The following is a 21,408-nucleotide window of genomic DNA, read 5'->3' as shown; positions in this document are numbered from 1 at the left end:
GTATTAGCGAGAACCGGGAGAGAATCTTTGTCATGCGTGAACACTGATTGTAAGTAGACATCAAAAGCGTTGGCTATATCGGAGGGATCAGAAATATAGCTATGTCATCTAGAAAATTGCAGCAGTTTTAGTTGGCGTGATAGAAGTCCAGAATTTGCGCGGCTTTGAGCGTAATAATTGTACTAGTTCAACTTGAAAATAAATGTTTTTAGCTGTTTTCATTTTGATACGTAGTTCTTTCTTAGCAGTGTTAAAAGGAATGATAATGTCTGGATTACGTGACTTTTTCAATGGGCGAAGATGACGAACACAATGTCTTATTTGCGGTATGCTGCGATTCATCCATGGAATCCTTGGATTGCTTTTTTTAGTCTTGAGGGGAAGAAAATTACCAATGTGTAGTTTTACGATGCGCTCAAATGCATAGATTGATGTGCCAATGTTATCATGTAGATCAAATGCTTGGAAAGAATCAAAGTTAGAAGCTAAAATATCTGGTAGCGTATCCGTCCTCATTAACCTCTGCCAGAGCTTTGACGAGCTGCGCTGCCAACACCTATCGCCCGCCAGAACATTCAGAACTCCGATTCCGTCTCGAGCATCGTGCTTTCTGCCGACAGGACCAACTCGACCCTCTCACAGCATATCAAAGATTTTATTCCTGAAGAGGTGGCAGCTCTCGCTGCTGCCTCACAGTGACGCACCTACGGCAGCTTTGCCTCCAATGCTGCAGCACACATCCGGACTCAGATATCGGAAGCGCTTCCTGCAGCTCTTACGACCCCACCACCCGATCCTATGAGTGTGCCGCTGTCCCATACCGAATTCGCCACTCATTCTACGTTGCTCCCGCTCAGTTATGCAGCCGTGGTTCCATGGCCACCTGCGCCGACAGCTTCCTTTTCATCGCCCGTGCATGCGACTTCATTTCCAGTTGCCCGAGAGGCACCATAGTTTTTTCGTCCTACCAAGACGTGGTGCACTATAGAAAACCGCCTCTCTGCTTCGCATGCGGCATTCCTGGCCATGGGGCGCGCTTTTGTCCCCGACGCGCCTCAACTACGCGTACCACCATTGACACGACCAGCTACGCGTCACGATAAGCCGCCACGGCTCCATTTCACCGCGATGTCTTGATACTGATCGCCGATCAGAAACTGGGCGTTCCCCTTTTCGCCGTCGCCGTTGGATTTCACCCCTGCGTCGTCGACCTCCCACTGAAGAGGGAAACTGACTGCTGCAGTTCCCGAGGCAAGAACTGCAATACATCAACGTTTTCAAGACCTCATTCTTCGCTGCAAAATGTTATTACCGTTTTTGTAGAGGGAGTACCGGCGCTGGCACTAGTCGATACCGGAGCTGCCGTTTCCCTCATTCACGAGAACCTTTGTTGCAAATTACGAAAAGTGACTACAGCTCCCTCTGGCCTGGCGCTCGCCACTGCCAGCGCACAGGCGAATTCACCCTTCAGCTGTATCCACGGCACGTGTCGTCATCAACGATGTTCTCTACATAACCGAGTGTTTCGTGCTACCATCGTGCTCTCACGACATCATCCTTGGCTGGGATTTCCTGTCACGTCATCAAGCTGGCATTGAGTGTTCGCGTGCAAAAGTGTCGCTTTTACCACTATGTGAATCACTGCTGACGAGCTCTCATCATTTTGCCGACAAACTCATGGTTGTTAACGACACAACCATACCCCCTGAGTCGTCGATGCCTGTTGTCCTGTCGTCTGATGCCGCGTCTGACGCCACTGTAGTGTTCACGCCGTCCGATTTGTTTGCTCAGCCCAAAGGCATTGTTATTCCATTTGCCGTGCTAACTATAACATCTGGGTCAACTGTGATTCTGGTCACCAACTACTAGCAGTACCCGATCAGCCTACTGCGTGGAGAGACCATAGGATACTTCCAGGCTGTCGACTACGTTGACGATCTCGACGTTCCTACCGACTCCCTCCATCACACTGACGCCATCGCTTTGGTCTCATACTTATCACCTTCAGTGGGTTTTGACAACGCCATCGACCCTGCTCTTTCCCCATCTCATCGCCGCCAACTTCTCACTCTCTTTCACAAGTTTCTCTCTTCTTTCGACCGTCATCAGACATCATTGGGCCGAGCCACTGGTGTTTCTCACATCATCGACACCGGTTTCCACTCCCCCTTGCGGCAGCGCCCGCATCGTGTCTCTGCTGAAGAGCGCCGAATCATCACAGAGCAAGTGGACGATATGCTTAAACAGAGTAATTCGTCCCTCTCAAAGTCCCTGTCTTCACCTGTTGTATTGGTAACAAAAAAAGATGGCTCCATTCGCTTTTGTCTCGACTACAGATGCCTAAAGAAGGCAACGAGAAAAGACGTTTATCCACTGCCTCGGATCGATGACGCTCTCAACTATTTACAGGGCGCAGAATATTTCAGTTCCTTAGATCTGCGCTAAGGGTACTGGCAAGTTCCTGTGGCCGAACCTGACCGTCCGATAACAGCATTCGTTACACCCGACGGCCTCTACGAGTTTAACGTCATGCCCTTCGGGCTGTGTAATACGCCTGCTACTTTTGAGCGTATGATCGACACCATCCTTCGCGACCACAAATGGAAGACCTGTTTATGTTACCTCGACGTCATCGTCGTCTTCTCAACCGATTTTCCGCAACACCTCGCTCACCTGCATGAGATTCTGAGCTGTTTCGCATCTGCCGGCCTACAGCTTAACCTCAAAAAGTGCCGTTTTGCTGCGAGCAAGCTAACCATCTTGGGTCAAGTTATCTCAAAAGACGGCGTCCTCCCGGACCGAGACAAGCTCCGCGCAGTGGCAGGCTTCCCAAAGCCCACGTCTATCAAAACCCTCAAAAGTTTTATTGGTTTATGTTCCTGTTTTCGTCGCTTCGTACGCAATTTCGCATCCATCATGGCACCCTTGACAAGTTTAGTTTCCGCCAGTAACGGCATAGCAGCGTGGTCACCTGAATGCGATCCAGCATTTCCGCAGTTGCGCCACTTGTTGACCTCGCAGCCGTTTCTTCGCCACTGCGATCCTGATGCTTTCACGGAAGTTCATACTAACGCCAGCGGAATTGGCCTTGGCGCGGTCTTAGCGCAACGGAAAGATGGCTATGATGAACACCTCGCCGCCTATGCGTGGTGTACTCTAAAGAAAGCAGAATTAAATTACTCCGTCACAGAAAAGGAGTACCTAGAGATCATCTGGGCACTAAGCAAGTTTCTCCCATACCTTTACGCTCGTTCTTTCGCCCGTCGGACGCTTGGGACGTTGGGCGCTTCCCTTGCAAGAGAACGACATGCGCGTCATGTACTGCTCCGGTCGCAAGCACTCCGACGCTGATGCGCTCTCTCGCTCGCCACTGACGCCTGATATAGCGTTTTTGTCAGCTTCCTCGTTCCCACTGTCACCGTTGGCCATCACTGACATGCTCACAGAGCAGCGCAAGGACTCAACACTTCTAATACTACTTGACTACCTTGCCGCTCTGTCTGCCGTCCCTTCGACACGAGCACTGCATCGCCAAGCAACCCACTTTTCCGTGTGGGACAACATTCTATGCCGCGGCAAGTATATGCCCGACGGTCGCAAATGGCTCCTTGTTGTACCTCGTCATATGCGCTCTGACATCTGCGCGCAATTTCACGCTGATCCCCTCAGCGCTCATGCCGGCGTCCTGAAAACTTACACACGGTTGCGCCAACGCTATTATTGAGGAGGCGTGTACAACTTCGTGCAAAAGTACATTCAGTCTTGTACTACATGCCAACAAGGCAAGATACCTACCGAGCGTTTAACAGGACCGTTGCAGTCGCTACCGTGCCCATCTCGTCCATTCGACCGCGTCGGCATCGACCTCTACGGCCCGCTTTTATGTAGCGGGTGTGGAAATCGGTGGATTATTGTCGGCGTAGACCACCTTCTCGCTACGCTGAGACTGCAGCTCTGCCAGCAGCGACCGCCCATGACGTTGGTTTCTTGATTTTTCGCAGTTTCATTCTTCGCCATGGTGCTCCCCGAGAACAAATGAGTGATAGAGGCCGTGTCTTTCTGTCGGAGGGCGTCCAAGCCCTAATCGTTGAGTGCACGATAATTCACCGCAAATTGATCGCGTACCATCCTCAAACCAACGGTTTGACCAACCGGTTCGATCGCACTCTTGGCGACATGTTGCGGATGTACATCTAATCCGATCACTCCAACTGCGGCAGCGTACTCCCTTTTGTTACGTTCGCATACAACACCGCAACGCAAGCGACCACCATCTTCTCCCCCCTTTTTCCTTATGTATGGCCGTGAGCCTTCATGCCCAGTAGACACCATACTGCCGTACCAACCTGACGCTACAGAGTATACTCCACTTTCCGAAGTCGCCAAATGTGCTGAAGATTGCCGTCAGCTGGCATGCGCCCTGACTAGTGAGACACAAGCACGTCAAAAGATAAGGCATGACCATGCTCATCAACCACCGCACAACTTTGCTCCTGGTTCTCTTGTGTGGCTTTGGATAGCAGCCCACGTTCTTGGACTTTCTTCTAAACTCCTGGCGCGTTGTCAAGGGCCGTACCGTATCATGAAGGCCACTTCACCGGTCAGCCACATTGTCGAGCCGTTCACGGTGTCACCAGACCTGCGTCGTCGTTGCCGAGAGAAAGTACACGTCTACAATCTGAAACACTATTACGACCCACTCATCTTCGCACCCCGAGTCACCAGGATGGCTACGCTTGAATCCCGGGGCATTGTAATGAAGCAGACGCACCCGTGTGTACGTGCCGACAGACGAAGAAGAGGAAGGACTGTGCCTTGATCGCGAGTGAGCCCCGTGCTACGGACATCCCTTGCAGTGTCTGCACCTAGCGTTCCACAACGTTGTGAACGACAATACACATCGCCGCAATATATATATATATATATATATATATATATAGTCACGCGGTGGTAACGTTGAAGAACACCGTAGCAATACTGTGTAAGACAAAACTAACCTTTATTGGGCGAACCTGTGCACACAAAAAGAGGCGACACTTACAGCACAACGATAGCAGCTAACACGGTTGGCGATCGTCCAAATCTGATCAGCGGGTCAAGCGCGTCGGCTTTTATACAGCAGTCGTCGAACGTTCCAGTCTAAGCGTTGGGACCCGCGTGCCTTCCACAAATTTCTACACCATTCGCGTCAGGCGATGAAATCAGATAACATAACGTTAAGCAAAGAGAAGCATCGATAACTTTCCAGAAACTTCGGATACATGCAGGCGCGTCCTGCGCTGTGCGATAACACTTCTTAGGTGGCGAAACGTGGTGGCCCGACAAAGATAAGTATACGTGTCATTACCCCCCTTTTAAATAGCATCGACCCGATGCTGCAAACAAATGAAAGTAATAAAGAAAAGCACTCGTAGCAAAGAAAACAACAAAATAAGGATGTTCGTCAGCATCCGTAAAATGGTCCAAGGCGCACCACGTGGACCACTTCAGATCGTGCGCCTAGCAGCGCTAGTTCTAGGTTGCAGCAGTAGGCTTAAACAGGTCGGCGCTATATTGAAACGGGGAAGCAAGCACCGCTCGTCGTGTTCTTCTCATTCATTACCACCATGCCCATTGCCAAGTGCCTTCAGTACAATCACTTCCCACCGAAAGAGTAGCCATCTTGGCGACCTAAAGACAGGAAAGCACAGGGGGGTCATGGAACTGCTTGAGCCGGGAGACGTGGACAATTTCCTGGCCGCGACGACGCTAGTCGGAAGGCGCTTCCGTTGGGTCGATGAGGCAGTTGAAGGCGGATGTTTGTTTCAATACCCGATAAGGACCGTGGTGCTTGGAGAGCAGCTTAGAGCAAAGGCCTGGAGGAGTAGAGGGCACCCACAACCAGACCAGCGAGCCAGGAGTGAACCACGTAGCCGCAGTAGATCAATAGTGACGATGTTTTTGGCGCCACTCGTCCTGGGATGTGAACGAATGAGCGAGCTGGCGACATTCTTCGGCGTAAGCAGCCGCTCTAGAAACAGTCGTGCACTCCTAATCATCTGGTCGCTAAGGCAGAATCGTGTCCAAAGTGCATAAAGGTTCGTGTCCATAAAAGAGAAAGAAAGGGGAGAACCCCGTGGTACTTTGCGTCGCGGTATTGTAAGCGTAGGTCAAGAAAGGCAGAATGCGATCCCAATTCAAGTGGTCAGAAGAAACATACGTGGCCAACATGTCACCAAGGGTTCGGTTGAAACGCTCTGTCATTCCATTAGTTTGAAGATGATATGCCGTGGTAGTGCGGTGAATGATGCGACACTCCTTTAGCAATGCTGCAATGACGTCTGAGAGAAAAACGCCACCGCGGTCGCTCAGTCATTCTCGAAGTGCTCTATGGCGTAAAATCAGGTTTTGAAGGATAAAACTGGCGACATCTTTCGCTGTGGCAGATGCTAGGACTGAAGGTTCGGCGTACCGCGTGAGGTGGGCGATAGCAACCATAACCCAGCGGTTGCCTCTTGGAGTGTTGGAAAGCGGACCGTATAGGTCAATGCCGACGCGGTCGAGCGCGTGCGCAGGGCATGGTAAAGGTTGCAAGGGGCCGTTGGCATGTTGAGGCGGCATCTTGCGTCGTTGGCATATGAGGCAGGGCAGGACGTACTGGCGAACTAAGCGATACATACCGCGCTAGTAGTACCACATACAGAAAATGTGAGAGTATAGACAGCTCTCTAAGTATAGAAGTATTACTTGAAAATGTTAAGCGTGAAAGGTGGGACATATAGGTTTCCCTGTGTATATGAAGTAGCTGTGATCCTCATCTCAGAATTTAGGAGCTTCCACTTCCTTGTGTATTTCCTATGTGATTTTGTATTCACGTCGTCTATTCTTCTTTCATGTTAAAATTCGTTTCCAGTTTTGATTTACAGAGTAGCAAGAGAAGTTGAGCTTAGGTCGCTATCTTGCGCAAAGATCCATTCAGCACGCCACATTTACCTAAATTGTAGAGGCAGAAAAATTTATTGAGAAAATATATTTTTAATCACGCAAACATTTAGAAATAGTTAGGTGGTACCTACCTGAAGGGAAACTCCTACATATGCGTAGCATTACATGGCGGTCAGGGTGGTGCGGAATGGGTTATGCACTGTAATGATGTGTGTATGGTTATGCTGGTGTAGTCGGCGTTCTTTATTTACATTGATCTTTATGGGACCTTAAATGCCAAAACCGTGATGTGATTATCAGGCGCGGCGCAATGAGGTACTGCGGATTAATGTTTATCATCCGGGTTTCTTTACTGTGCCCCAAATGCACGGTATACGGATGGTTTTGGCACTTCGCCCCCATCGAAATGCGGCTGACGGGGCCGCGATTCTACCCCGCGTCTTTGAGCCTAGCAGCGCATCGCCTTGGTTAGTACGCCATCCCTGCGGGTACATTTATTTACGCATGCGTGAAAATTATGTGGAGAGAGATGCATACATTTACAGACCCCTACTACGGCTTACCGCATGCGTTCGTTTTGGTTCCAGGTTATTTAGTTTTCAGCCTGAACAGTCGGCTGTAAACCTACCCCATACGGCTTGCTATTGACCTTTTACTGGAGGCTTAAGCATTTCTTGTCATGGTGTAACACCTTACTACTCCCTGTGGCTTATGAAAAACGGGGAAAGTGGGCGGGCTTGTCGAATAACCTTTAGTGAGGCGCCTATTGGTATCACCAACAATGGGTCCTTTGCTACATTATAGAAGATGGAAGCTATCAGCTGCACAAAAAATTGAGATTAAACAGCACATTCTCGCCATAAACTTGGAAAGAGAATTTCTTCCTTGACGTCATATTTTTGACTAACTCACCATATAATGAATGCTACGAATCGACATGGTTCAAGGAAGCTCCACGAGCTCCTCGTCCCTACAAGCTGAGAGAGCTGATAGAGTTGTTACCCATCTTTATAATGTAAAACAATAAATAGATCAAATGTTCCGTTCGCGCTAACAAAGTCATGCATAGGTGGAGAGAAGCAAGCATGTCTAGTACAAGAACATAGCGCCTAAGGAGGGTATGGTAGGGTAAATTGTACATGTTAGCTCTAACATATTGCTTTAGAAACGGCTGCAGATATTCGTACCAAATTTCACGCGCTTACAAAAGATGCTCATGGGTACAAGACAGACACCTTATGTCAGATTGTTTACCTTTGGTGTGGCCCACTCCCGAAATTGCAGGTATTTAATTATTTGATGTACCTTTTCTCTGCAACCACGCAGAGGATTGTGATGATATTACACACTGTGATTCTAAATAGCCCTAGGTTATAACTGAACTAAAAAAGAATATCATATCCCCTTTGGGGTTCCTACCCAAAAATACATATCGCTGCTTGCACAAAGCCACAAGGGGGGTTCCGTGCAGTGTAAATTTTTCCAGTGTTATCATTCATACCACGAGATGTTTCTTTAGTTCTGAATATTTGTGACTGGATGTAGTACATATGCACAAACGAACACTAGAATGGGATGAATACTTTCTGAGAAAAGGTAGATTGAATTTATTGCTGTCTTCCATGTGTAGGCGCTGACAAAGTTTTCTTAGTGCAGCGGCACCAGGTGAGTTTGTTGAGCGACTCATTGGTGTTCTGCGTTCGTCCATGAATACGTTTGCTCAGAAGACCGATTACCTTTAAAGTTCTCATTCTGCTCTATTTGCTGGACGACCGTGCAATCATATGGGCAAGTAACATGTTTAAAATTTGAAACAGAGGCGACCACGACCAAGTCAGCAAAAGCAACAGTTTTCCGTAATAGTCCTTTTCCGCAAAGGACTATTACGTAGAACTCTTGATTTCGAGTTGTTCACAAATTCGACTCCCCCCTGACATCGGCTACCCACCTGGTTAGCTGAAATGGTAAAGCGGCTGCGCCTGAAAGACGATGGTTTCGGTTTCAAGCACCGGACCACGACAAATTTTTCATCAAGTACGATGCTTTCTTTCGAGGAACCCGTATGGGATTCCTTTGTGGAAATTGCTACGATTGGGCGAATGTCTCATTTTCTTTTTATTAATGAATGATCTTTTATTACAAATCGTTTACTTACCACATATAGAAGCCAAAAAATAAAAACCACGCCATAACGAAGAAAACCGCGAGCAACAACGATGAGCACACCTGCCTCCGCTCGCCATTTTTAAACGCCAGGGTGCGCTGTACACTTCGTTGTGACATTTAAACTGCTTTGAGCGGGCGCACAAGATCGCGCTTCCGCAGGTTTGTTCCTCTTAGTGCAGTCGATTTTTCTGCGCCAAAATTGTAAATTCGATTTTGGGGGGTTTACCCTACCACCATCATCATCATCAGTATGGTTGATCCCACTGCAGGGCAAAGGCCTTTCCCATACTTCTCCAAATACCCCCGTCATGTAATAATTGTAGCCTTGTCATCCCTGCAAACTTCTTAATGTAATCCACCCACCTAACTTTCTGCCATTCCCTGCTGCGCTTCCTTTCCCTTCGAATCCAGTCTGTTCCCCTTAATGACCATCGGTTATCTTCCCTCCTCATTACATGTCCTGCCCATGCCCATTTCGTTTTCTTGATTTGAACTAAGATGTCATTAACGCGCGTTTGTTCCCTCACACAATCTGCTCTTTTCTTATCCCTTAACGTTACACCCATTATTCTTCTTTCCATAGATCGTTGCATCGTCCTCAATTTAAGTAGAACCGTTTTCGTAAGCCTCCATGTTTCTGCCCCATACGTGAGTACTGGTAAGACACAGCTGTTATACACTTTCCTGTGACGAATAATGGCAATCTGCTGTTCAAGATATGAGAATGCCTGCCACACGCAACCCAGCCCATTCTTATTCTTCTGGTTATTTCAGTCTCATTATCCGGATCCGTGGTCACTACCAGCCCTAAGTAGATGTATTCCTTTACCACTTCCAGTGCCTCGCTACCTATCGTAAACTGCTGTTCTTATCCGAGACTGTTAAACATTGTTTTAGTTTTCTGCAGATTCATTTTCAGACCCACCCTTCTGCTTTGCCTCTCCAGGTAAGTGAGCATGCATTGCAGTTGCTCTCCTGAGTTACTAAGCAAGGCAGTATCATCAACGAATCGCAAGTTGCTAGTTGCTAAGGTATTCTCCATCAACTTTTATCCCCAATCCTTCCCACTCCAGGTCTCTGAATATCTCCTGTAAACACGCTGTGAATCACATTCGAGAGGTCGTATCTCCCTGTCTGACGCCTTTCTTTATTGGGATTTTGTTGCTTCCTTTATAGAGAACTATGGTGCCTGTGGAGCCGCTATATAGAGCTTTCATTATTTTTACATATTGCTCATCTTCACCTTGATTCCATAATTCCTCCATAACTGCTGTGGTTTCGAGTGAATCACACGCTTTTTCGTAATCAATGAAAGCTATATAGGATGTTGGTTATATTCCGCACATTTCCCTATCATCTGGTTGATAGTGTGAATGTGGTCTATTGTTGAGTAGCCTTTACGGAATCCTGCCTGGTCATTTGGTTGACAGAAGCCCAAGGTGTTCCTGATTCTATTTGCGATTACCTTAGTAAATACTTTGTAGGCAACGGACAGTAAGCTGATTGGTCTAAAATGTTTCACGTCTCTGGCGTCCCCTTTCTTATGGATTAGGTTTATGTTAGCGTTCTTCCAAGATTCCGGTACGCTCGAGGTCATGAGGCATTGTGTATATAGGGTGGCCAGTTTTTGTAGGACAATGTTCTTACCATCCTTCAACAAATCTGCTGTTACCTGATCCTCCCCAGCTGCCTTCCCCCTTTGCATAGCTCCCAAGGCGTTCTTTACTTCTTGTGGCGTTACTTGTGGGATTTCAAAATCTTCTAGACTATTCTTTCTCACGTTATCGTCGTGGGTGCTACTGGTACTGTATAAATCTCTATAGAACTCCTCAGCCACCTGAACTATCTCATTCATATTAGTAACGATATTGCCGGCTTTGTCTCTTAACGCAATCATCTGATTCTTGCCCATTCCTAGTTTATTCACTACTTTTAGGCTTCCTCCGTTCCTGAAAGCATTTTCAGTTCTATCCACATTATAGTTCCTTACGTCAGCTGTCTTACACTTTCTGATACACTTAAAAGTTCTGCCAGTTCTATTTTAGTTGTAGGGTTAGACGCTTTCACACACTGGGGTTTCTTGATCAGATCTTTCGTCTCCTGCGATAGCTTACTGGTATCCTGTCTAACGCAGTTACCACCGACTTCTATTGCACGCTCTTTAATGATGCCCATAAGGTTGTCGTTGATTGCTTCAACACTAAGGTCCTCTTCCTGAGTTAAAGCCAAATACCTGTTCGGTAGCTTGATCCGGAATTCCTCTAGTTTCCCTCTTACCGCTAACTCATTGAATGACTTCTTATGTACCAGTTTCTTTTGTTCCGCCGTCAAGCCTAGGCTAATACTAGTTCTTACCATCATATGGTCACTGCAGCGCACCTCGCCGAGCACGTCCACATCTTGTATGATGCCAGGCTTGGCGCACAGTATGAAGCCTATATCATTTCTAGTCTCGCCATTTGGGCTCCTCCACGTCCACATTCGGCTAATGCGCTTGCGGAACGTATTCATTACCCGCACATTATTCTGTTCTGAAAATTCTACTAATAACTCTCCCGTGCTATTCCTAGAGCCTATGCCATATTCCCCCGCCTGGCTTGTCTTCAGCCTGCTTTTCGCCTACCTTGGCATTGAAGTCGCCCACCAGTATAGTGTACTTTGTTTTGACTTTACGCATCGGCTATACAACGTCTTCATAAAAGCTTTAGACTTCCTCGTCATCATGACTGGATGTAGGGGCGTAGGCCTGTACTACCTTGAATGTGTACCTCTTATTAAGTTTCACAACAAGACCTGCCACCCTCTCGTTAGTGCTATAGAATTCCTGTATGTTACCAGCTAAATCCTTATTAATCAGGAATCCGACTCCTAGTTCTCGTCTCTCCGCTAAGCCGCGGTAGCACAGCACATGCCTGCTTTTTAGCACGTTATATGCTTCTTTTGTCCTCCTAACCTCGCTGAGCACTATTATATCCCATTTACTACCCTCTAATTCCTCCAATAACACTGCTAGACTCGCCCCACAAGACAACGTTCGAACGTTAAACGTTGCGAGGTTCAGATTCCAGTGGCGGCCTGTCGGGAGCCAGGGATTCTTAGCACCCTCTGCTGTGTCACAGATCTGACCGCCGCCGCGGTCAGTTGCTTCGCGGCTGCTGGGGACTGAGGGCCTGGGTTTGATTGTTGTATTCATATAGGAGGTTGTGGCCAAGTACTGCACCAGGGTGGCCAATCCTGCTCTGGTGAGCGAGTGCGTTACCGGTTCTGGTCACCGGGATCAGGCCGCACTCCAGGCCTGTTATGCAATTTTCTCAACACACAGTTTTTTTTCGCGGTGGAAAATTGCTAGGCCCCGGGAGTCGAACTACGGTCCCCTTGCACGCGAAGCGGATACTGTACGACCACCGCAGGAGTTGTGCGCCTCATTTATCCTACAGTGGTGCCTTCTTTGATCAGTCAAGATGGACCAATCTGAGCTCGGTTAAACCGCAATGATGGCACTCAACTAGAGAAACCTGGTATTTCTGACCTGCACATGTGGGGCCATACATATTACAGAATAGTTTTAAAGGGTCTCCCCGTATGGCGATAAAGTAAAAGAAGACAATACTAAAAAGGAGGGGAAAAGAAGGAAAACAAAAAAGGAAGAGAGCATGGCATTAGGATGTGACCTTGGATGTTGCCTGGGGAGATAGCTCGGTCGGTTGGTCCGTCAGACCCCTGGTTACACTGAAGCGCCATAGCTTCTGTCCAGAGCCTCATACTTATGTGGAAAGAGACTGGTGTTGTCCGCGATGGTCGATGGTTGTCCGCGAAGGCATACTTTCTTGGAAAAATGGCCGCCCGTCGATAAGAGCGAACTCGAGCGACTCTAGGGACTAGGAAAAGCTTAAACAGGTGCCAGCGCGGCACGCTTAGCGTGGGAAGGTAGCCCGAGTAACTATCTCAAGGACTGCTGCTCACGAGAGCGAAATACGTTTGTGTAATTATAACAACCCTAATGAGACTACTTCCGAAAAGAGAACGTCCCAGAGGGCTGTACTACGAGTGCTATGACTGATAATTTCCTTGTTTTATATATATATATATATATATATATATATATATATATATATATATATATATATATATATATATATATATATATATATATATTGTAAGAGTTGAGGGGGACGTCGGGATGAAAAACTTGGGACGTTTATTTGCATTATTTACGGTGAGCGTATATTAACAGTCATAGCGTCATTACGGGCCGGCAGCAACTCGTACGCTGCGGCCCGTGGCAAGAAGCTCGAAAGAGATGAATCAAGGAATGCTCTCGGCCGGTGTCTTTTAAGCCCTTAGGTGTCTCGAAGACACGTCACGTCTGACTCATGGGAGAGCCCGCTCAGGTAACGCCATTTTCGGCCAATCGGCGAGCCTGCACCAGTGTCGTCATTTTCGGCCAATGGTAAGCGCCCGTGCGATGGTGTCACACCCGGCGGAGAAGGTCACTGCTCCTGTATTTGTCCGGGGGCTTACTTCTCCCTGCGGTCTTGCCTTGCTGATTTGCAATGCGCCGTCACAATACGCGGATGGGGGCGACGCTGCCAGGTTTTCACGGCCCATTAGATCCGTCTTGCTTCGGGACCCCCTTTATCGGCAACAGTGCCAGGCTCTCGCTTCACATTCTGGACGAGTCAAGCAGTGAATAGCTCCACCTGCGGCACACGAATCGGGGGCAGCCAACTTGTTTGCATGTGCCGCTCCTCAGGAATGTGGTATCCGTGCTTCTGCGCTCCTTAATTAGCGGTGGTGCTATTCGATGTGGTCTGGTGAACTCGAAGTAGGCTCAGGAAACAGCCCCGTATATAACAGCTCGTCCTCGCCCGGGAAGTTCAGAATGGCCGGTGAACTCAATTCTCTGGCCATGAGGAATGCTGACAGAAGCTGCAGGGTTGTGGTGTCGAGCCTCGTTTGACGAACTTCGGGATCCTGGGCCTTGGAGAACGTACGTCAAACAAACAAAACAACAGAGCGCTGCACCACCTGTAAGGCACGCTCTTCAACCCTGACTCGTCAGGCTATTACTGAGTCAAAATGAACCCTCATTTTTTATTTCCCCAACTTTGACAAGGCAGTTCCAACCACCTTTCCAAACCGCTATCCATATCTCCTCGAATGCCGACAAGACCAGAGTGTCATTGTTGTAGTAAAACAATGGGTCGTTGCCGTTGCAAACAATGAAAACCGCCGAACTTAAGTGGCCTAACTGCTCGAACAGCATGTTTCCAACCTATCGCAGTGGCGTACTTATCACACGTATTGGCGCCACTGAACAGTCTGGTCAATTTCACAAGTACGTAATCACAGGCGCTCCAGCTTTGTGGTACTACGACGCACACTTGAGTCGTAGGCAAACTTTTTATTACGCCTACTGACGTGTCTTTCTCTAGTCCGTACAAGACACGTACCTAAACGAATTAAACTTGTGTTACTTACGCACTCCGCAGAACCCTTTTAAAAATGCGTCTCCTAATTAATAGTTCTAAGCACGCTCACTAAAGAAGTCACAGTACGGCTGCTCTCAACATACACGAGCAACCCAGTAATAAATCTGCTTCCTTCCGTCCACACAACACACGCGCTAATGGAACTAAGAACGCTTCTCAGTGCAAATGATGCACTTCCTGAAAACCTACGCGGTTAACCTTAGAAAATAAAAAAAACGCATAAAAATAGGTTAACTAAAGCACACGTGCGCTACGATAGGCCTCTCACCGACAACCTTGACACTCAGGTTACTCACACACAAAAAAAGAAAGCCTATCTACTTATTTATGAACACCTCGCGAAACTACATGTTTACATAAAACACCTCTTTCAACTGTCGGAGCTTTCTCAAACCAAAACATAACGCTCATACCTTGCATACTGAAAGAAAGTGTCTCAAATTGCGAAATCTTCAAATGCTAAAAAAGAAAAACGCACCACGTTTCACTTCTACGGAAGCTCTCTTGGCCTCCCGTTCCAAGCATTTTCGACTGACTCATAATTTTGCGCCGTACTCGAGGTGGTCGCGGTTTGAAAGCTACTCTAGGTACCAATGAACAACAAAAGGGCTGACTCACTATTAGCTACCCCAAGACGTTACAGTCTCCCGCCAATTTGCGTCCTGGCGCCCCTCTTTCCTCACAAACTCGAGTGACCGCGTCGCTACTCCCAAGCTGGTCTCGTCTTGCCACCTTGCGCTTCTTTGTACTACACGCTGAGCTTCGAAAAGAACAACGGAACGACAAGGAATTTGACTGCCCCGTGCCCTTTGTCCGCGTCCGTGCAGAACATGCTTCTCGGTCTCTTTTTGACCTGTGGCTCGACCGTGCGTGATGCACACACGTCGTCAGTGACGACCGCACCTTCCTTTTCGTCGCGCCCTGCCCTTTTGGGTCTTTCGCCGTCTTTGGCGGCGCTACATTAGTCACCGCATTCCTATCTTTAGCGCGCTTCTTTCTGCGGCGCTTTTTTTGTGAATTCTCTTTAATGTCGCTCACGGCGCCTCGTGCTGGCCGTTACACAACTCATCGGCCCGGATTGGTCTCTTACCCGCACAGTCTGAGTGATTAATAACTAGATCACCCCTGTCTTGGCTAACTAGACTGACGGAGAGCCTCACCGATCCCTGAACAATGCTATTGTCTTCCCTTGAGCTGCGAAGCTCGCCATCCTGAGAACTACTCTCAACTGCATCGTCCAACTCGCACTTTACTTCGACACGCAAATCAGACTTGACATGGGTGCTCGCGTCTGTCGAGTCAGCAGTACTCTCTACTTCGCTAGCAGCCTCGCTAACATTACAAGCGACGCACACTCGGTAACTGTGCCAATTCATTCGCAGCTGGCCTAGCTGCCTCTACAGTGCTCTGTTGGCACAGCACCTCGTCGTTCGCACTACGACCTTTAACGGCCTCTGCTGCTACTAAGGCTTTGTTAGCTGCTAGCACTTCGAGTTTACTTGTCAACGTGCTGCTAGTCTCGCAGGTACTGCTACTTCTCTCGGCTTTCGACTGAAATCTACTATTTACTTCCTGCCATTTTCGCTGCGTCAAGCCTACAGATTTCTCAAGCCGTTGTTGATTTAGTTTGGTTGCCTGCTCTAAACCTTGAATCTCTTCGTTCAATGTATCAATGTACTGCCTCGTTACTGCTGTTAGGCCTTCTTCCTGAGAAATTCTTTTCAGTTCCTGCCTAGCTTTTTCCTGTTCTTGCTTAAATTCTTCCTGTTCTTGCCTAACTGCTTCCTGTTCCCGTTTTGTGCTTAGAATTCGGTTACCCATTTGTTCGATGAACTTCAAATCGTTGTTACTTTCTAGAATGGTTTTACGAATCTCTGATTCCTTAAGGTCCTTCCTCTACATCTACCTCGATCTCCTCACACAACCACAACAGGTCAGCTTTCGTCAAAAACATTAGGACCATGGTCGCTACTTTAAGTTGTGGCTCTGCTATCACACAATACTTGTTGCGATACCCACGCATATCAAAATACAAGTAAAAGATCCAAGCGAATCAAATCCAAAAACACAGACAAATTGAAGCCTGGTAAATTTTACAGCCAAAACCAAACGCTTACCCAATGAAACAGCACCATATCACCAGTCCTTCTCCGCCGTACCCAGTCAGTTGCAAGAGGTGGTCAATCCCAAGTCGCCTCCAACTTGATCAGGATACCGGTCGGTCACCATGTGCCAACGTCCGTCAGCTGCCGTTGCTGTCTCCGAGTCGTAGGCCGATTTCGGAGCCGTAGGCTGATCTCACCGCTGTCATTCAGTTGCAAGAGTTTGATTTGATTTGATTTGATTTGATTTATTGATTTCCATTTACACACACACATGTACAGAGGAGTGGTAAATGGAGCTGGATGAGGGAAAAAAGCCGCACCGACGCGGCTTGAGGTAACCTCACCCCCTTAGGTACAATATGGCTGCATGGGGTTACACATCAAGCGCCATATAAATTACATTTTATCTATTGGCCATAAAACATTGCAATTATATAATATATGAAAGAACAGTGAAATGTTTCCACAATAACAATGCAAAACACACTGCGGCATTAAAATAAATAAATGATATACACTTGGTAACAGACAAAAAAAGAGGAACATAACACACATTATTAATCATTAACAAACGTGCTCTGAAGTGAAAGCAATGGAGTTTTAAATTCTGACAGTGATAAATCCTGTAAATTGAAGCCTGCTCTGTCGTATAAATTCAGTAATCTTGGAAGGTTGTTACACAACATTTGACAACCGTAGTTAGTTCTAGAGCGCGGAATCTTCCAGACTTCAGGTGTACGAGTTGAATAACGGTATGAATTGACGGATAGATTTGCAAGTTCTACAAGTAAAGTATTGTTACGTTTGGTATTAAAGTAATACTCGCGTAATAGTCTGCAGTTATAGATTTTGTGGGCGGTCGCAATGTTGTATTTATTGAACAGGTTTTCAGTATGGGAGGCAAACGGTACATTAGCGATGACACGTATTATTTTCTTCTGCATACGAAATAATTTACTCAAGTTACATTCAGTTGTGGTGCCCCATACAAGATGCCCATAATGTATGTGAGACACGAATAAGGCATTATAAATTAATAATTTTACAGAGACGGGTAAAGTATATCTGTAGCGATTTAAAACACCTGTTTTGCGGCTAAGTATTTGGAGTACAAAGCTTACATGGTCGTCCCATTGCATGGTACTCGTGAAGTGTACCCCTAACACCTTTGCAGAAAGAGTGAGTTCTATATTTGTGGATCTATACGCTAATATTAGATCTGACGGAAGAAGACTCATGCCTTTGTTATGAAAAATTACGGCCTTTGTTTTCGCCGTATTTACTTTTAGACAGTTCTCAGTGGACCAATAGGATAGGCTGCGCAAGAAGTCATTTGCCATGCTAATTAAATTGGTACAAGAACCGGACGAGATGAAAACACTTGTATCATCTGCGTAAATGATAAATTTCGCCTTTTCGTAGATGGAAGTAATATCGTTAGCATATAAGTTAAACAGCAACGGGCCCAAAATGCTACCCGGTGGGACGCCACAAAGTATTTCTTTGGTTACCGATGTATTGTGGCCTACAGAAACAAACTGGCGTCTGTTATTAAGATAAGATTTTAATAATTGAAGTGGAATGCCTCTAATTCCATATTTCTCTAGTTTGTAGAATAAAATGTTGTGAATAATATGATCAAAGGCCTGTGTAAAGTGGACAAATATGCCTATTGTTAATAGCTTATGTTCGAAGTTCTGTAATATAAATTCCTTTTGATTTTGAGTTGATGAGGATGTCGGGATAAAAACTCGGGAGCTTTATTTATATTATTTACAGTGAGCGTATATTAACAGTCATAGCGTCATTACGGGCAGGCAGCAACTTAGACGCTGCGGCCCGTGGCAAGAAGCTGGAAAGAGATGAATCAACGAATGCTCTCGGAATGCTCTCGGTCTGCGTCTTTTAAGCCCTTCTGTGTCTCAAAGACACAGAAGGGCCTATGTTCGGCCAATCGGCGAGCCTGCTCAAGTGTCGTCATTTTCGGCCAATGGTAAGCGCCCGTGCGATGGTGTCACACCCGGCGGAGAGGGTCGCTGCTGGTGTGTTTTTCCGGGGGCTTACTTCTCCTTGCGGTCTTGCATTGCTGACTTGCAATGCGCCGTCACAATAGGCGGATGGGGGCGACGCTGCCAGGTTTTCACGGCGCAATACAGCCGTCTTGCTTCGGGACCCACATTACCGTCAACAGTGCCAGGCTCTCGCTTCACTTTCGGGAAGAGTCAAGCAGTGAATAGCTCCACCTGCGGCACACGAAGCGGGGGCCGCCAACTTGTTTGCACGTGCCGCTCCTCAGGAATGTGGTATCCGTGCTTCTGCGCTCCTTAATTCGCTATGGTGCGATTCGATGGGGTCTGGCGAACTCCAAGTAGGCTCAAGAAACGGCCCCGCATATATATATATATATATATATATATATATATATATATATAGTCATCTCATCTATGGGATTGAATATGAGCGCTGTTGCTTTGTTTCTGTGTGTAGTAGTTAACAGAGCGAGTTTAAGAGAGGAGCAGACAAAAAAGACAGGAAGATTTCTGAAGCATAATTGCAGCGCCGTGGTTTGAAAGCGCCCCGCGGTGGAGGAACAGAAGGAGATATAAATGTGCGTGGCCATGACACGCACGCGAAAAACTGCCTCAAAAAGTTTAGAGACTTGAGACAGAGTTTCGTTAACAACTGAAAACATGACAATCAGCACTCGAATACGACGAGAGAGATTATTGAGACCTTGAACTAAGTATGGTTTGCGAGAGAAATGCTTGTAAGTATTGAACTTTTTTAAAGATGAGCAGATATGCGCTGACCGAGAGGACGGCGTCCGCACGAGACTACACCAGGTACCTTACTGAGACATGATGCGCTCTATGGCTGGAACAAAGCCCCCCTTCTCTGCCAGCCAAGCGCAGATAACGTGCGTTAGGACCGCTCAAAGTTGCGCAGCCATGGTTTAGTTTGAATCGAGCGAACTCGAGCGGTTCTAGTGACGAGGAAATGCTTAAACAGCTGTGAGCGTGGCACAATTACCCTACCATGCCTCCTTAAAAGGCTTTAGCCATGCATTTGGCGAAGCCATGTTGATCATGATGTGACGGTACAGTACGTTTCTGCTATTTGTAAAAAATAGGCTGCATGCAAAAATGTCAAGCGATAAAAATACGCAGGACATGCAGAAGCAGAGCCGCAATAATTAAAGCGCTCGGCCGGTTCCAGGAGACACTACGGAAGTGGTCGATCATCAAATCAACTCTTCTGTGCCCGCCGCGTTAGCCTTGCGGCTTTGACATTGCTAGAGTCATGAATTTATCTGAATCGGGGCAGCCGCATTGCGACTAGGGCGAAATAGGAAACGCACGTGCGCTGAGATTTGGGACACGTTAAAGAACGTCACGGCGTCAAATATAATCCGAGTCCACCACTACGGCGTGCCACATAATCCGAGTGTGGTCTTGGCAAGTACAGCCCTATAACCCAAATAAATTGTAATACTTCTGCCACTATGCAATATGCCATGTGACGCAATGACAACGCTCAACCCTTTCAGAGGTTACAAAAATATGGCGCATCACAGCGCCTCAAACACCTCCCCCTGTGTTTCTGTTTGCTAGGCAGACAAACAGCAGTGGTGCACGCAAGGTTACGTTTAACATTAACTCAGCATTCTAGTGTCACCCCAAACGTTGAAGAAATTAAGCTTTAGGCTTCATCGCCACTGCTAATTATCGTCAATCACAGCATCCAGCACGGAAAGCTTCGCTTACATCGATTCCCACTGTGAGTAGGTTCTGCATAATTTTTGTTATGCGCAGGTGCTGAATACTTCCAGCGAGACTCCAGAAGGCGCAATGATTGTGCTTTTGACCGATGGCATGGAGAACGAGTTCCCCTCCATAGACGACGTCTGGCCGCAGCTGTTGGCGTCAAAGGTCCAAGTTGTGACTATGGCGATGGGTGAAAATGCCCAAGATAGGCTTGAGGAACTGGCTGCAGAAACGAAAGGCCAAAGCTACTTCTTTCCTGATCCCCTTGAAAACGCATTCACGACCTACATCGAAAGCGCCAACAGTGAGGCGCACGAGCGCACATATCATCAGTCGGTCAGTATCCTGTTACCTACGATTACACCATGCATCATGAACGGTATTGGATGTCCAGTTGCTTCAAAGCCTTTGTGCAATGTTTTCGCCAGAGGGAGAAATCTCTATTCAGACAAGCTCTCAGTGCCACTTGAGAAGTTCGATAAATCTAGGTGCTTGTTTATTTCGTGTGCCGATAGATCTAAATGAAGCACACAGTGTCCACTTGTAGCGCAAACAGAAAGTGAGTTGGGCATGTCGAAGGTAAAGTGAGGCGCAATGATGCCAGACTTGGGTTTTTTAGAAATGGTTTTATTTGCAAAAAGTAAGACATGGACAAGAGAATAAAAGTTACGGAGAGGCACTAGCCACTAATTTTTATTATCCCCGAAGCTTCACTTATATAACCTCAGGCATGCGAACAGGAAGAATCACGGGTGAGTCACATTAGGTCATATCTCCGCATAAAACCATTCTTATAAGCCATGTACCAACTAGACTGGTAGCAGGAATTACTAGTGATCGGTGTATTTGGTGCGAAATAAACAATAGTGTATCCGCGTTATCTCTCTGACTAGAGGTCTTATATGAAAAGCGCTCTCTTGGCAGAAGCAATTGTGTCAACGATTACACACGCTTGAA

The 21,408-nt window shown here is 47.1% G+C and overlaps 1 protein-coding gene across 1 annotated transcript in view; it reads left to right on the top strand.

Moving 5' to 3' along the window:
- The window catches only part of LOC135907492 (calcium-activated chloride channel regulator 1-like), a 171,992-nt gene that overhangs the window by 65,276 nt on the left and 85,308 nt on the right, over window positions 1-21,408 (top strand). Inside the window, exon 8 of the mRNA XM_070541066.1 lies at window positions 20,500-20,787. Coding sequence (XP_070397167.1) covers window positions 20,500-20,787 — 288 coding nt within the window. The remainder of the gene's footprint in view (window positions 1-20,499; window positions 20,788-21,408) is intronic.

This window comes from Dermacentor albipictus, chromosome 6 (genome assembly GCF_038994185.2).
Source record: "Dermacentor albipictus isolate Rhodes 1998 colony chromosome 6, USDA_Dalb.pri_finalv2, whole genome shotgun sequence".
Lineage (NCBI taxonomy): Eukaryota > Metazoa > Arthropoda > Arachnida > Ixodida > Ixodidae > Dermacentor > Dermacentor albipictus.
This window is presented reverse-complemented; position numbering and strand designations above follow the sequence as displayed.